Source organism: Solanum dulcamara, chromosome 5, assembly GCF_947179165.1.
Source record: "Solanum dulcamara chromosome 5, daSolDulc1.2, whole genome shotgun sequence".
NCBI classification, from domain to species: domain Eukaryota; kingdom Viridiplantae; phylum Streptophyta; class Magnoliopsida; order Solanales; family Solanaceae; genus Solanum; species Solanum dulcamara.
The window spans coordinates 34,648,343-34,663,959 of record NC_077241.1 but is presented as its reverse complement, the minus strand read 5'-3'; the positions used below and the strand labels follow the sequence as shown (position 1 = coordinate 34,663,959).

At 38.0% G+C, this 15,617-nt stretch overlaps 1 protein-coding gene across 2 annotated transcripts in view; it reads right to left on the bottom strand.

Moving 5' to 3' along the window:
* Nucleotides 1-15,098, bottom strand: part of LOC129889127 (protein PHOX1-like) — a 39,638-nt gene extending 24,540 nt beyond the window's left edge. For both annotated transcript variants that reach the window (XM_055964302.1, XM_055964301.1), the window contains exons 1-3: nt 14,811-15,098; nt 12,843-14,722; nt 12,508-12,743 (exon numbers count right to left, since the gene is read on the bottom strand). In XM_055964302.1, coding sequence (XP_055820277.1) covers nt 12,601-12,743; nt 12,843-14,718 — 2,019 coding nt within the window. In that variant the 5' untranslated portion in view covers nt 14,719-14,722; nt 14,811-15,098 and the 3' untranslated portion in view covers nt 12,508-12,600. The remainder of the gene's footprint in view (nt 1-12,507; nt 12,744-12,842; nt 14,723-14,810) is intronic.
* Nucleotides 15,099-15,617: the final 519 nt, after the last annotated feature.

Below are 15,617 nucleotides of genomic sequence, written 5' to 3'. Positions count from 1 at the left end.
GGACTCCTTTTCTTCTACAGAAATGGTTGGGTTGTTAACAAGATCGCAGGAAGTTCTCCAGTTTTCTATTTCTGTAGAATTCAGTAATTTTCTTTTTGATTCTTGTAGGCTGTTGCACTGTTCTTCATGTATCTGCAGTTGACTAATATTTTTGTTCTTTGTGAGTATTAGGCAATTTATGAAGGAAAAAAATAGTGTTCTCATCTCCTTCCTTTAGCCAAAGAGCTCTAGATCATTGCCTCCATGCCACTTCTGCATTCTTGATATGTTCTTAATATTCCCTCAAAAGTGATGCCTTTTGTGTTGATTCTTCTTTAGTAAGAGCTCTATTTAGTTCAATAGAATCAAAGGAAGCAAGATGATTCAAAATTTGAATTTTCTGTAAGCCCAAATTCCCTTGGTTGCTTCTGCTCCATTCCTTTAATTTAGCTTTAAGTGCTTTGAGTTTGCAAGCGAGAATATAGTCCGGTTTCCCAATGAATTCAAAAGATGTCCATCAACCCTTAATTCTATCTCCAAAATCTTCAATCCCACCAATTTTCAAACTTGAAGTAAGATTTTTGTTGTACTCCCAAACACCACATTGCAATGAAATTGGACTGTGATTTGACCCAAATCTTTGAAGTATGCTCTATTTGATGTTCTTGACTCTATCATCCCATTCTTGAGAAAGAAGAATTTTGTCTTCTCTTTTTCTTTAAGGCGACGGAGTTCCAATTTTTTTCTATAACTCAGATCTCTTCTCGATCTAAGTTTTGATTTTTATGTAGTTTGCTTGATTTCTGGCTTGAAACATGAATTCTTCACTTTAATTTGTTCAACATTTGATTTTTTTCGTCCTCATTGAATAATGTGGTCAACTGAAAATCGTTGTAGTTATTGGAGTCGCCTCGTCGCAAATTTGTATTTTTGTGTTTGACTTAGCAATGTCTTTCGAAAATAGTCTCTACCTTCATGAGGTAGTGATAAGGTCTGCGTACGCTCTACCCTCTCTCGACTCTACTTAGTGGAATTTCACTAGATATGTTGTTGTTGTTATTCGACTAAGCAATTATTGTTACTATTTTTGTATTATTTTTTTCCATAACTATTCTATCTTCACTGCTTTTTTTCTTTCACAGGTGAAGTGCTGAAAGTGTTGTCCTATTTAACAATTGATCTTTAAAGTTTAGATAACGATGATAATTATGAACAAGACTAGTGACTGAGATCAATTACTATTAGTGGACTGCGGTGGTTGTTGTCATTGCTGTATAGAGGACTGTGTGTTTGAATTGTTTGCTGAATTTAAATTCTCCTTGTGATCTCATAGTTAGTATTTTTAATTTTTCATAGATGGCGGATTGATCTTTAACGTTTAGATATATGATCATTATGAACAAGATTAGTGACTGAGATCAATTAGTATTAGTGGACAGCGGTTGTTGTTGTCATTGCAGTGTAGAGGACCATGTGTTTGAATTGTTTGCTGAATCTGAATTCTCCTTGTGATCTCATAGTTAGTCTTTTTAATTTTTCATAGATGGGGGATGAAAGTAGAGTAACCAAGGCCGATTATTTACCTAACAAAAAAAAAAAAAAAGGTCGGTTCAACTAATAGCTTACCTAATACAAATGATAGAAACAACACACTTGGAACCCAAATTACAAAGAAAAGAAATCTAGATCAGATTGTTGTAAATGGCATTGGTAAAGCGAAGTGTAAATATTGTAAGAAGACTTATGCTGCTAATACAACTACAAACGGAACAACAAGATTGAAAGGCCATTTGGGAAGGTGCCCAGTATATAAACCTATCGCTGAAACTTCTAGTGGTCAAACAAAAATATCCTTTCCATCTAAGGATGGGCCACTTTCTCTTCAGAGCTTTGACCAAGAAGTAACTAGGAGGGCTTTAATTGCAATGATAATTATTGGATGAACTACCTTTTAGATTTGTAGAAAAGGAAGGCTTCAAGAAGTTTATGAGTAAAGCACAACCTCTTGTTCGAATTCTTTCTCATAACAAGGGCAGTGTTTTGGACAGCGAAAGGTGACAACGGTCTTCCTCGCCTTGCGGCGAGAGGCGAAGCGCTTGCCTTTTTAATGTGAGACGCTAATTAATACCAAAAATTTAAAATATTTAATTGCATGTATAAATAACCAAAATCTCAATAGCACTAACATATTAGCAAATATTTCAATTCAAGAAATAAAAGTGGATAGTAGATACTAAAAGTCCAAAACTTGAATGACTTTATAATTTAAGACAAGCAATCCATAAACAGAGGAATTAAAACGAAGAAACTGGGCGGATTGCAGATTGAGAAATAACAAAAAATTGTCTTACTGGTTAATGAGAAATAAGAAAGACAGCCACAAAAGTCGAAAGAGAGGAGAAAGAAGAAGAAAAGGCGTACTTGAAGTCGCCTGAGCTCTGAAGTTTGAAGAAGAAAGTCGACTTTGAAGTTTGAGGTGTGTAAGTCACAATAAATCCTAATTTTACATTTGAAGTTTTAAATTGCTAAGTCCATTGTTTAATAAAAGTGACGCCTCTATCGCCTCGCCTTTACAACCTTGCCTCACCTCGCCTCGCCTCGCGCCAAAGGCATTAAGGCGAGTGCCTTTCATAATACTGAACAAGGAATTGTTATGAAGTTTACAGTGAATTGAGAAACAATCTAACTAAGTCTTTTAGAGAATTGCAACCAAAAAATTTCCTTACCACAGACACATGGACATTGGTGCAAAGAATTAATTATATATGTTTGACTGCTCACTTCATTGATAGGGATTGGGTGTTGCATAAAAGAAAACCAAATTTTCACCCTATGAATAGACATAAGGATGAGCAAATGGTAGAGGTTATTAGTAATTGTTTGCTTGAATGGAATTTGGGTAAGGTGTTCTTTGTTATTGTTTTTCTTTTGAGAACTGGTAACATTTGTATTGAGATTAGTACTTACTGGAGGAAACATTATTTACAACAGAGGAAGGTAAAAAAAAAAAATCCAGAGAACTGATCCTAACTCTAGAGGGACCCTAAAACATCTAGAATTGACTCTGTCTGATTAGAGTAAACATTTGTACACCAAAAGCAGAACAACAAAATACATTTAAGTTTAATCTCCTGCACATTGTTGCTCCTGTTTTCAAAACATCTATCATTCCTCTCCCTCCATATAGTCCACCAGATGCAAGAAGGAATAATCCTCCATCTCTCTCTGTTTCTAGCTACAAAACCAGCTCCTTCCAAACTAAAGAGAGTATCATCAATCTTACACAGCATTATCCATGAGATGCCTCTGAGATTGAGAAAAATCTGCCATAGTTGGATAGTGACTTTACAATGTAGGAAGAGATGTCTAACTCTCTCAGCAACCTTTCCACATAAAGGACATATGTTGCACAATGAAATTCCCCTCTTTGCCACATTGTCAAGAGTCAAAACAGTCTCATCAGCTAAAAGTCAAATGAAAAATGCCACTTTGTGTGGCACTTTGGCTTTCCAAATGTACTTCCAAGGCCGCTTAATAACTTGAGCTCCAGTTCAGTTTGTCAGCTTGTAACCCTTTTACACCTTATATATGCCTTTGCTATGCCCATTCCACCATAAGAAATCCTCTCCTCTCTGTAGTCCTTGAAAGTTCTCCAAAAACTTGTATAATTCAGTCACTCTTGGAATTTCCCAATCATTTAAATGTCTTCTGAGGACCAAATTCCAGCCTTGTTGTGTCCACATTTCAGCAACTGTCTTATGTTGATGTTGAGTCAAGGCAAAAATGTCAGGAAATAAGCCTTGTAAACTATCAGAACCCATCCATTTGTCTAACCAAAAAGGAGTCTTGTTACCATTTGTACCTTGATAGTAGATTGACTTTTAAGGAATGGCAAGAAGAGCCTAATGGATATCCAAAGACTAACACCGTAAAGGGTAGTGACTTCTTTAGTTACCCAATAGTCCAGCTCCCCATAATTGTTTTTAATGACATTAAACCATAAAGCTTGAGCCTCATCTGGGTAACTCCATAGCCATTTCGCCTTAAGAGCTTTGCTCTGGTTCTTAAGGTTCTTAGTGTCTAATCCACCTTGCCTTTTGCTTCTCATGATATTCCTCCATTTGACCAGGTGGTATCCTTTCTTCTCCTTATTGCCTTGCCACAAAAAATTTCTCCTGATTTCATCCTACCTTTGAACTACTGTTTGGGGTATATGAAATAGGGACAACATGTAAGTTGGTAGAGCATCTAGGACAGAGTATATCAAAGTTAGTCTACCTCCAAGTGACACATACTGTGATCTCCATCTAGACAATTTCTTCTCACATTTCTCCAAAATTGGGTTCCAGATATCTGTGGATCTTGACTTTGCTCCCAAAGGCATGCCAAGATATATTGATGGCAATGTGCCCACCACTCCTCCCAGAATCTGTGATAGGTGTTCCATATTAGGGACCAAATTAATCGAAAAAAGGTGACTCTTATTCCAGTTTATATGTAGACCAGAAATGGCTTCAAAATAGACCAATATCAACCTCAGTATTAGCAATTGTTCCTCCTCAGCACCACAAAAGATTAGAGTGTCATCAACATATTGAAGATGAGTGATCTCTACACTGCTCCCACTGTCTTTGGCAACTTCAAATCCCTGGATCTTTCCTCCTGTCATAGCAATATTTAACATATTGTTTAGACCCTCCATTACTATGATAAACAGAAAAGGGGATAAAGGATCCCCTTGCCTAATCCCTCTATGTGCACTGAAAAAACCTTTTGCAGACCCATTAATAAGGATGGAGAATTTCACAGTGGAGATGCAAAATTTAATCCAGTTGATCCACTTCTCCCCAAAACCCATTTGTCTCAATATACTAAGAATGAACTCCAAGTTGACATGATCATAGGCTTTCTCAATATCAAGTTTGCATATAATGCCAGGTTTTCCTTATGAGATTCTAGAGTCAATTGCTTCATTTGCTATCAATACCGCATCCATTATATGTCTTCCTTTAATGAAAGCCATTTGTTGTTTGTCCACTTTATCCACCACCCTCGTCAGACCTTAGAGATCAGCTTGTGTAAAAGCTTCCAATCAAACTAATAGGTCGAAAGTCTTTGAGCTCCTTTGCCCGACTTCTTGGGAATCAGGACAATGTATGTTGCATTAAAACTTTTTTCAAACATTTCATTTGAATGAAAATTGTGAAAAGCCTCCATTGTGTCTTTCTTTAGAACCTCTCAACATTTTAAATAGAACCCCATTGTATACCCATCAGGGCCAGGAGCTTTTTCGACAGCACACATCTTCAAATATTCAAAAACCTCTTGCTCTTCAAAATTAGCCTGTAATGCCTCTTTTTCAACATCCGTGATTGTTGGGTGGTTGCTAATATTTTCAGTGGGTCTACATTCTTCAGCTTCTGCGTATAACTTCTTGTAGAAAAAAATGATTTCCCCTTTGATTCTGCTAGGCTCAACTATAGTGTCTTCATGTACTACAATTTGATCAATGAGATTATATCTCGTGAGTAGGGCTGAACACAAAAAATAAAAAAATCAAACCAAACCGATAACCAAACCAAACCGGAAAAAAAACCCGACATTTATTTGGTTTGATTTGGTTTGGTTTTTAAATTTAAAAACCGACTATATTTGGTTTGGTTTTGGTTTCAAGTCTAAAAAAAACCGAAAAAACCGAACCAAACCGACTTTATATATACATATTTTAAAAATTAAATTTGTATATATATGTGTGTATATTTTAATTTTTTTATAAAAAAAATATAATTTATATTGAGTTTTTATATTTTTGATCTTGGGCCATTCTTTTGAATTATACTAAATAAAGTAAAAATAAATAAAATGTGGACTTCATACGCAGAAAAGCTACTCACAATTACAAATAGTAAAACTTTAGGTGAGTCATTCTCTATTATTAAACATGTATGCGTCAATCTTGGCTAGTAGCTACTGGCTACAATGAAATTTATAATAAGAAAATACTTTTGAAATTTATTTTCTGTTTATTCAAATAGTGACTACAAGGTATATTAAAAAACCGACAAAAACCGAAAAAACCGATAAAAACCGACAAAAACCGAATAGTAAAAACCGATATAGTTTGGTTTGGTTTGATTTGACAATTTGAAAAACCGACTCAATTGGTTTGGTTATTTTTTAAATAAAAACCGATCCAAACCGAACCGTGAGCACCCCTACTCGTGAGCATTAGCAGTCTAGTGGGAAAATTTGGTGTTTCTGTCCCCCTCCTTGAGCCATTGAGCGCTTGATATCTGTCTCCAAGCCACTTCTTTATTCTTCAGACACCCTTCATATTCCATGAATAAATTGGCTTTCTTAGCAATTTCCTCCTCTTGGTGGAAAGTCAATGCTCCTAGATTCCATGTTCTTTAAGAGTTGGCCCGTGATGTGTTGACTATTGCAATTTCTACTGTGGCATCGAAATGTGCATTTAGAATCAGTGGTCATATTCTTGATCCATTTAGAAGCTCATTAACTTCTAAGGGGTCGTTTGGTGTGAAGGATAAGATCAAATAGTCATAGGATTAAATTATGATGCCACTTAATTTGTTGTTTGGTTGACAAGTCTGGGATAACTTATTCCGGAATTAATAATTAGCACCGGAATAAGTTATCCCTCCCCTTGGGTGGTATAGTAATTCTGGATAACTTATGCAAGGATAAAATAGGTAAAATGACAGAGATGTTCCTTTAAACCCTTTTTATACATCACTTTTCGCATTCATGTATATTCACATTATTTTTAATATCATGTATAATAATATTCACAACCTTTACTAATCCTTATTTTTATGATAATTCTTCATATTTTTCTATTAAAAATTAAACTATATAAATATAATTTTTATTTATGAATTTGTTTGACTAACTCTTATGTTTATTTATATTTTTATTTCTCTACTAGTGAATTACATATTTTTAATTATATATTCTTTTAGTCACTTGAAAGATTACAACAACAACAACCCAGTGAAATCCCACAACATGGGGTCTGGGGAGGGTAGAATGTACGCAGACCTTACTCCTACCAAGGTAGGACGGCTGTTTTCTGGAGACCCTCGGCTCAGTAAAAGCATAAATGCATAAAAAATGTTAGATAAGAATAGAAAATTAAAAGCTTTATGAGAAAAACAACAAACAAATAACGAATAGATAACAAATAAATACAAATAAATAAATACAAATAACAAATAACGATTAAATAAATAATGAAAGCATCACAGGTAAAATAGAGTAATCAAAGCATAGAAAGCAATAAATAATAACAGAAATCAGAAGTCAAAGCGCAAGAGATCGTAATGCACTACTACGCCTATGAATAGAGAAGAATAACGAGACTATGAACTAGCCTTCTACCCTAATGTGGGTCCTCCACACCCTCCTATCTAAGGTCATGTCCTCCGTAAGCTGTAACTGCGCCATGTCCTGTCTAATCACCTCTTCCCAATACTTCTTCGGCCTACCCCTACCTCTTCTGTAACCATCCATGGCCAGCCTCTCACACCTCCGCACTGGGGCATCTGTGTCTCTCCTCTTCACATGTCCATACCATCTCAGTCGCATTTCCCGCATCTTGTCTTCCACCGAGGCCACTCCTACCTTGTCCCGAATAGCCTCATTTCTAATCCTGTCGCTCCTGGTGTGCCCACACATCCATCTCAACATTCTCATCTCAGCAACTTTTATCTTTTGAATGTGAGAAGTCTTAACTGGCCAACACTCCGCCCCATACAGCATAGCCGGTCTAACCACCACTTTGTAGAACTTGCCCTTAAGTTTTGGTGGCACATTCTTGTCACATAGCACTCCGGAAGCGAGCCTCCATTTCATCCACCCTACCCCAATACGATGTGTGACATCATCGTCAATCTCTCCGCTGCCTTGCATAATAGACCCAAGATACTTGCAACTACTTCTCTTTTGGATGGCCTGAGCACCAAGCCTAACTTCAACGTCAACCTCCTGAGGTGTCTCACTGAACTTGCACTCTAAGTACTCTGTCTTTGTCCTACTCAACTTAAACCCTTTAGACTCCAAGGTATGTCTCCAATCCTCCAGCTTAGCGTTAACTCCGCGGCGAGTCTCATCGATCAGGATTATGTCATCCGCGAAAAGCATACACCATGGCACCGCACCTTGAATTTGTCGCGTCAATCCATCTATCACCAAGGCAAATAAAAAAGGACTAAGAGCTGATCCTTGATGCAACCCCATCACCACTGGGAAGTGCTCTGAGTCCCCTCCTACTGTCCTTACCCTGGTTTTGGCTCCCTCGTACATGTCCTTGATCACCCTAATGTATGTCATAGGTACACCTTTAGCCTCCAAACATGTCCATAGTATTTCTCTTGAGACTTTGTCATAAGCCTTTTCTAGGTCGATGAATACCATATGCAAGTCCCTCTTCCTCTCCCTATGCTGCTCCACGAGTCTCCTCATAAGATGGATGGCTTCTGTAGTTGAGCGTCCCGGCATAAATCCAAACTGGTTCTCTGAAATAGACACGTCTCTCCTCACCCTCATCTCTACCACTCTTTCCCACAGTTTCATAGTATGGCTTAGTAGCTTAATACCTCTATAGTTGTTGCAACTCTGGATATCCCCTTTGTTTTTGTATAGAGGGATCATTATGCTCGACCTCCATTCTTTGGGCATCGTTGCCGTTTTAAAGATGACATTAAATAACCTAGTCAACCACTCCAAACCTACCGAGCTCGTGCTCTTCCAAAATTCCCCAGGAATCTCGTCAGGTCCGGTTGCTCTTCACCAGCGCATCCTACGAACGACACTCTTAACCTCCTCGACCTTAATACTCCTGCAATACCCAAAATCGCAATGCCTCCCTGTATGTTCTAAATCTCCCAACACAAAGTCTCTGTCCCCTTCCTCATTCAAGAGTTTATGGAAATAGGACTGTCATCTCTGTTTAATGAGGGTCTCGTCTACCAATACTTTTCCATGCTCGTCCTTAATGCAATTCACTTGGTCCACATCGCGTGCCCTTCTCTCCCGCGCCCTGGCTAGCCTGAACAATTTTCTATCCCCACCTTTCTCTTCTAGTTCAGCATAAAGGCGTTCAAAAGCTATTGGTTTTGCCGTCGAAACTGCCGACTTCGCCTCCTTTCTCGCTATCTTATAAAGTTCCCTATTCGTCCACTTCTCCACCTCATCTGTGCTTTCTATCAACTTTGCGTACGCCATCTTCTTTGCTTCCACCATTTCTTGCACTTCTCCATTCCACCACCAGTCTCCTCGATGTCGACTACGACTACCAATCGAGACTCCCAACACTTCCCTTGCCACAGTCCTAATACAACTAGCCGTCCTATCCCACATACTGGTCGCATCCCCATTACTATCCCAGGCCCCCATGGCCTTCAACTTCTCTCCCATCTCCAGGGCATTTGTAGTGGTCAAACTCCTCCATCTGATCCTAGGTCGATCATCCCCGACCCTCTTATTCCTCATCATCTTGATCCTTAAATCCATCACCAAAAGCTTATGTCGGGTTGTAAGGTTGTCTATCGGAATGACCTTACAGTCTTTGCACAGACCTCTATCGTCCTTCCTCAGGAGTAAAAAGTCTATCTGAGTCTTAGCCACCGAACTATGGAATGTTACCAAGTGGTCTTCCTTCTTTGGGAAACTCGAATTGGCTATGACCAATCCAAAAGCTCTTGCGAATTCCAAAAGTGAAAGGCCTCCTACATTTCTGACCCCGTAGCCAAAGCCTCCATGCACATCATCATACCCTCCTGAAATAGACCCGATGTGCCCATTGAAATCCCCTCCCACGAAAAGCTTCTCAGTAGGTGGTATACCTCCCACTAATTCATCCAAATCCTCCCAAAAGCGCCTCTTATCCTCCTCTCTTAAGCCCGCTTGTGGCGCATAAGCACTAATAATGTTGAATGTGCTCCCTTCAACGACCACCTTAATCGACATAATCCTATCGTTGAATCTCCTAACCTCCACTACCTGATCCCTTAGATCATTGTCTACTAAAATGCCTACTCCATTCCTATATTTCGATCTACCTGAAAACCAAAGCTTATACCCGTCTACCTCCCTAGCTTTAGAACCTACCCATTTGGTCTCTTGGACACAAGCTATATTAATCTTTCTCTTCTTTAGAATTTTAACTAGCTCTATGGATTTTTCCGTTAACGTTCCAATGTTCCAAGAACCAACTCTCAGTCTAGACGCTCCTTGCCCATTGTTGTTGTTGTTGTAGTCACTTGAAAGATTGTATTTTATATATCAATTAAAATGAAGATAACTTTAATATTTTATAATTTAAGAGTGATATGTGCTTAATTGAAGTAATATAAATAATGAATCCTCTTTTACTTTAACAAACTTAAGATGAAAGTTCTATTTTTAAGCTAAATAAGATCAAAGTTTTATTTTTAAATACATACGGTACCATCATGGGAATGCACACAAAAAAAAATTTAAGCTAAATAAGATGAAAGTTTTATTTTTAAGAATGAATAACTAAAGCTTGCAAAGAAAATATAAGAAAAAAACTACATAAAGTGAAGGGTATCTTTGTAAACTAACAACTTGTTCTTAAAATTTATGCAATGCATATTATTTTTAATACAACAAACAAAACAGTCAATAAGAAATAATCTTAGTATAACTTATCTCATTATAACTAATCCCAACATAACTTTCATCATAACTAATCCCAACACAACTTTCATCATAACTAATCTCATCATAACTTGTATTTAAACCAAACGACCCCTAAATGTGTACAAACTCTTGTTTGTGTCCAAGATTGGCTAAGAGAAGAGACTAATCCTATTATTGCTAAAGAAAACTTGGAGTATCTTGAGCAATTCGAAATTGGTAGGTTTTGTAATATTTTTTGGGCGCTATAGTGCAAAATAATATACATGATTATGTTGTATGACATATTTGATTAAATTATATTTAGAGATGGCAAATAATGGAAGAGAATCTTGCATTGTTGATGTAGGATTGCATTTTGCTACAAGTGGTGAGTTCAATACTTTATTTGTTAGGTGATATCCTTTCGCGCTTTGTAATTTTATTCATTCATCTTGAAAGCTATATTATAACATTTGGTTTTATCTTACTTTTTATTAGGTTCAAGGTATCTTACATTTTATTAGGTTCAAGTTCATGCCGCCTAAAGTTCACTCCTTGGTTTGGGAACATTTTGTCGTGGTTCAAGACTATGAAGAAGGGCGGAAAGCATGGTGCTTGACATGTGGTGTGATACTTAATTGTCATCCAAGAGCTAATGGGACAAGTAATTTAAAAAAAAACATCAAAAGATGTGTTGAGCATCGTATCTATCAATAAAGGCTGATTCATAATTAACCTTATGATTTGAATTTGGTGATTTTAGACTTAATTTGTGATTTCTTGTGTTTGATGATGGATTTAATACATTTGTATTTGGCTGGTTCTAGTTTTTTGCCTTAGCGAGAGGCAGTTGTTAGTTGTTTGGCTGCTTTTTTTTTTTGCCTTAGTGACTAGTGAGGATGCATTTTCATTTTAAGACAAGGTATTCACCTTGACTGAATTTTGTGCCTGCAAAGTTAAGCTGCTGCAGACCTGCAGTGCTGCTGGAATTTAAGCAGGCTGTTGCTAATTTTAAGCTGTTGTTTGTCTTGAGCAATTAGAAGTTATATTATACACTAGTTGTTTCATTTAAATAAATATCGATGAACCAAATCAAACCAAACTGAATTAGTCTGGTACAGTATTTGGTACACAGTATTGAAAAAACCAACAACAACAACATACCCAGTGAAATCCCACTATTGAAAAAACCGAAAACCAAAATACCGAACCGAAGTACTGAATGCCCACCCTAGTCTGATTCTATATTGTGACCTGTTCAAAATGAAAGCTAGAATAACATTTTGACTGGTAAATGAAATGACTGCATGACAAAACCTCAGCCAGGCAAGAGCAGTCACTCAAAAGACTTCTGATAACTAGTTCTGTTTTAAGTGCTTAATATATATTTTTTATAGCCATGGTGTCTGCCCAGCTTACGCGCACCTTGGCTGATTCCACAAGATATGGTACCAGCCTACCAAGTAACTCTGTCCACCAAGTCTAGGGCAGATATGAAAAAGAATCATCCACTGTTTTTGTCTCTATTGGGATTTGGACCTGAGACCTCATGGTTCTCAAACCACTTCATTGACCACTAAGTCACATCCTTGGATGCTAGGTGATTAATATTTTACGTAAGACAAAATGACATTCTACTGCAATTAGTATGCATCTATGAAATATTTTGTTCTCTTTATCTTCCCTACAATTTGAGTACACTTATGTTTTCTGCATAATAAATCTAAGGGATGAATGAATAGACAGCAACATATCATACCACAATTGCACTGTGCTTCAACTTCCTCTCACAAAATTTAGCAATACAGCATGTAAAAGATGAAGAACTTATTGTAAAAAACCAAGAAAATGGAAAAGCTGACTGACCGATTGACTTGGCAACATACAGCCAGACAAAATTGAGAGGTAATGCCAGACATCCTTTGCTCCAACGTAATGATCAATCACAGATATTGTAACTCAAAGATTTTCCAATACAGTATGGAGATTTGAAACACGACGACGGAATAATGGTTCTAGCCTGAAAGCTGGCACCCCAGTCTGCCATCTATTAGTATCATACATCTCTTTCCATGCCTGCACTATCTCATCGACCTTAAAACCTGGAAAGGAACAGGTGAAAGATGGCAAGGAAATATATCACTTAATTCAGCATAAAACATATGTAAAATATAAAGAAAAAAAAATTGTTCATATTATACCTTCAAGAGCAGTTTCATTGGAACAGTGGTTCTTTATCATAACCGCGATATCAATTTGAGATGCTCCAGCTAGCTCAAACTTTTCCATTGCAACCTCCAAACATTCTTCCCAAGTTGGTAATCCCAGCTTAAATTCCACCACAGAACGTTCGTACAGAATGGTACCCCATAAGAGGTAAATCTGAGACCTCATGTTTGCAGCTTGCTCTTCAGTTTCTTCAGCTGGTTTATCTTTTAGTAGACCATCCAATCCCATTTTCTGCAATAGAGCTTTATATTCTTCATTTTTGGAGAGTCCATTAAGACGTTGTTCTTCCATCTCCTCCCACATTTCTGTTCCTCTTTCCATGCTATCTTCAGCCTTGTTATACAGCTCCAAGATCTCTGCACAAGTACCCGTTTCTAACTCAACTTTGCTTCCAATCAAATAGTACCAGGAGAGTTTTGCGTGTTCAAACTGCTGCTGACCAAGTGCAAGAAGGCCTTCATAGAAATCTGGCTTGAGCCTAAGAGACGCTTCATACCTACTTCCTGCCATTTCATATTCTTTTTCTGCCCATTCATATGCAGATTTAACCTGTTCCAACAGAGACTCCCGAGAACCGTTTTCAGTAAAGTATACCCGCTTACTTGCTCTGGACATATGAACATTTCCCCAATTAAACAAAGACAATGCTGCCATCTCTTGGAACTTAGCTGCAGCAATTTCAAAAAGCTCTTGTGCTTCTTCACTTGTAACAGTGTCCTTCATAGTTTCAGAGTAGAGTTTCATCCCTATTTCATGAAGATCCAGATATGGGTCGCAATCAAAGCCAACATGAGTTTTGTACAGCCGTGCAAATTGGATGATCCAGTCTTCAACACAAGTTGTCCCTTTATTCAGTTGCCTTTCTTTCTCCAGATGTCCATCATCTGTGACTATAGTTGATTTGTAACTGCTGGAATTCATATCTTCTTCACCACTCATTCCCTCATATACAGGTTCTTTATCTGGCATAACTTGTACAATGTAGAGTCTTAAAGAAGTCTGAGGAGCAGCAGATGACTCAACCAACCTAAGCTCATCAGTGGTGGTTATAGTAATTAGGTCACCTTCTTGATCCCTATACTTGATAAGTGCACCCTTCAAGTTTGGGAATCGATCAAGAACAATGTCTCTCACAAGTCTAATACTGCAATCCACTGGTAACTGCGCCCATCTAATATCCTCCTCAAATACCAATTTGACTGTTCTTGTCACTATCTTTTCTTCCTTAACAGTTGTTTTCTCCTCCACAACCACCTTGTTTTCCTCAACTTTCTTTCTGTCAAATTTGTTGCTCTTCTTCTTTTTAGACTTTACAAGGTTGGTAGAAAGTGGAGGCTCAACAATTTCTGAGGGTAATATTAATTCTTCAATTTTTAGACCTTTCTGTTCCAATGCCCCAGCAATGTCGAGTGCAGTCAAATTATTGGGTTCAATAGTCAAAACACGTTTGACATCCCTTAAAGTCAAGTCAAGCCTATTCAGTGAGTGATAACACTTTGCTCTCTTCAACAAAGCTTTAGTATATTTTGGAGCAACTTGAAGGGCCAAGTTGCATTCAGTTATTGCTCTTGGGTATTCACCAAGGCCAATTTGCATATAGCAAGCAGCCATATTGGTATGCAAATAGGCAACATCAATATGGTTGGGTGGAAGCAACTTGAGAGCTTTCTCATACTTCAACATAGAACCCTCGTGATCACGCTTCTGAAAGAGCCTGTTCCCTTCTTCCTTCAATTCTTGGGACATACTGATGAATACGGCAGTGTCTTCATCAAATGCTTTAGAGGTGCCATGTTTCACATTTGCAGATATCACTTGACTTTTCTTCTTCCCAGTGGGCTTTCCCATGCTCCTAAAAGCAGCAATTCAAGTTCAACCAAATCAGATCAGATGTTAAAGCTACAGTTGAAAAAACAACCCACAAAAGGAAAAAATCTTACCTCCAAATAATATGAAAGAATCAGGATTCAAAGAAAGAAGCCGAATTTGAGAAAGAGAATTTAGATTTGGAAAGCAAGCAAGAAAGAGAAACTGAGAAACATTTAGCTGAAACAAAACGGCGAATGAATGAAAATCCCTTTCCCTTGCAGTAGGAATAGGGTTTACTTCCATATCTGCGTCAACGTTCACTTTCAACTACAGCGCCGTCACTTACACATTTTCCTCTTTTATTTCTCTACTCTATTGGTTATTGTACCAGGGGTGATTTTTTTTTTCTCAAAGTACCACCGCTCGGCGGTCGACTCGAAGTCAACTTCAACCTACCAACACATTTCATACTTAGTCTAATTTCCTATCAAAGACACACACAATATAAACAAAAAAACGCAACATACAGGCAATTGCCCAACCTTTATTTATCTCTCACTCAGATATACAAAGAAACTCACGTATTTGAAAAGGCTCACAACTCTTGCTACTTGCCTTAGCCAACTATGCCTATATATATACAAGATGCCAAGGGCAGTTTACAGCACTACAAGGGGGAGGGACGTTCATGGTCATGTGCCAGCACTTACATGAGAATCATGGGAGATCATGGCATACATTATAGGCCCTATAATTTCGGCCACGTTCACAAAGCCTTCAGAGAATCGGGCATAACTGTCGCATGTGCCTCGCGCGTGGCTCCTCTGCATGTGCCGCGCGCATGCCTCGTTCACGTGCCTCGCGCGTGCCTTAGCATAATCTTCGCCTCCTGCCTTTGTGCCAATGCCATGCCATCGCCATGCCAATGCCCATGTCAA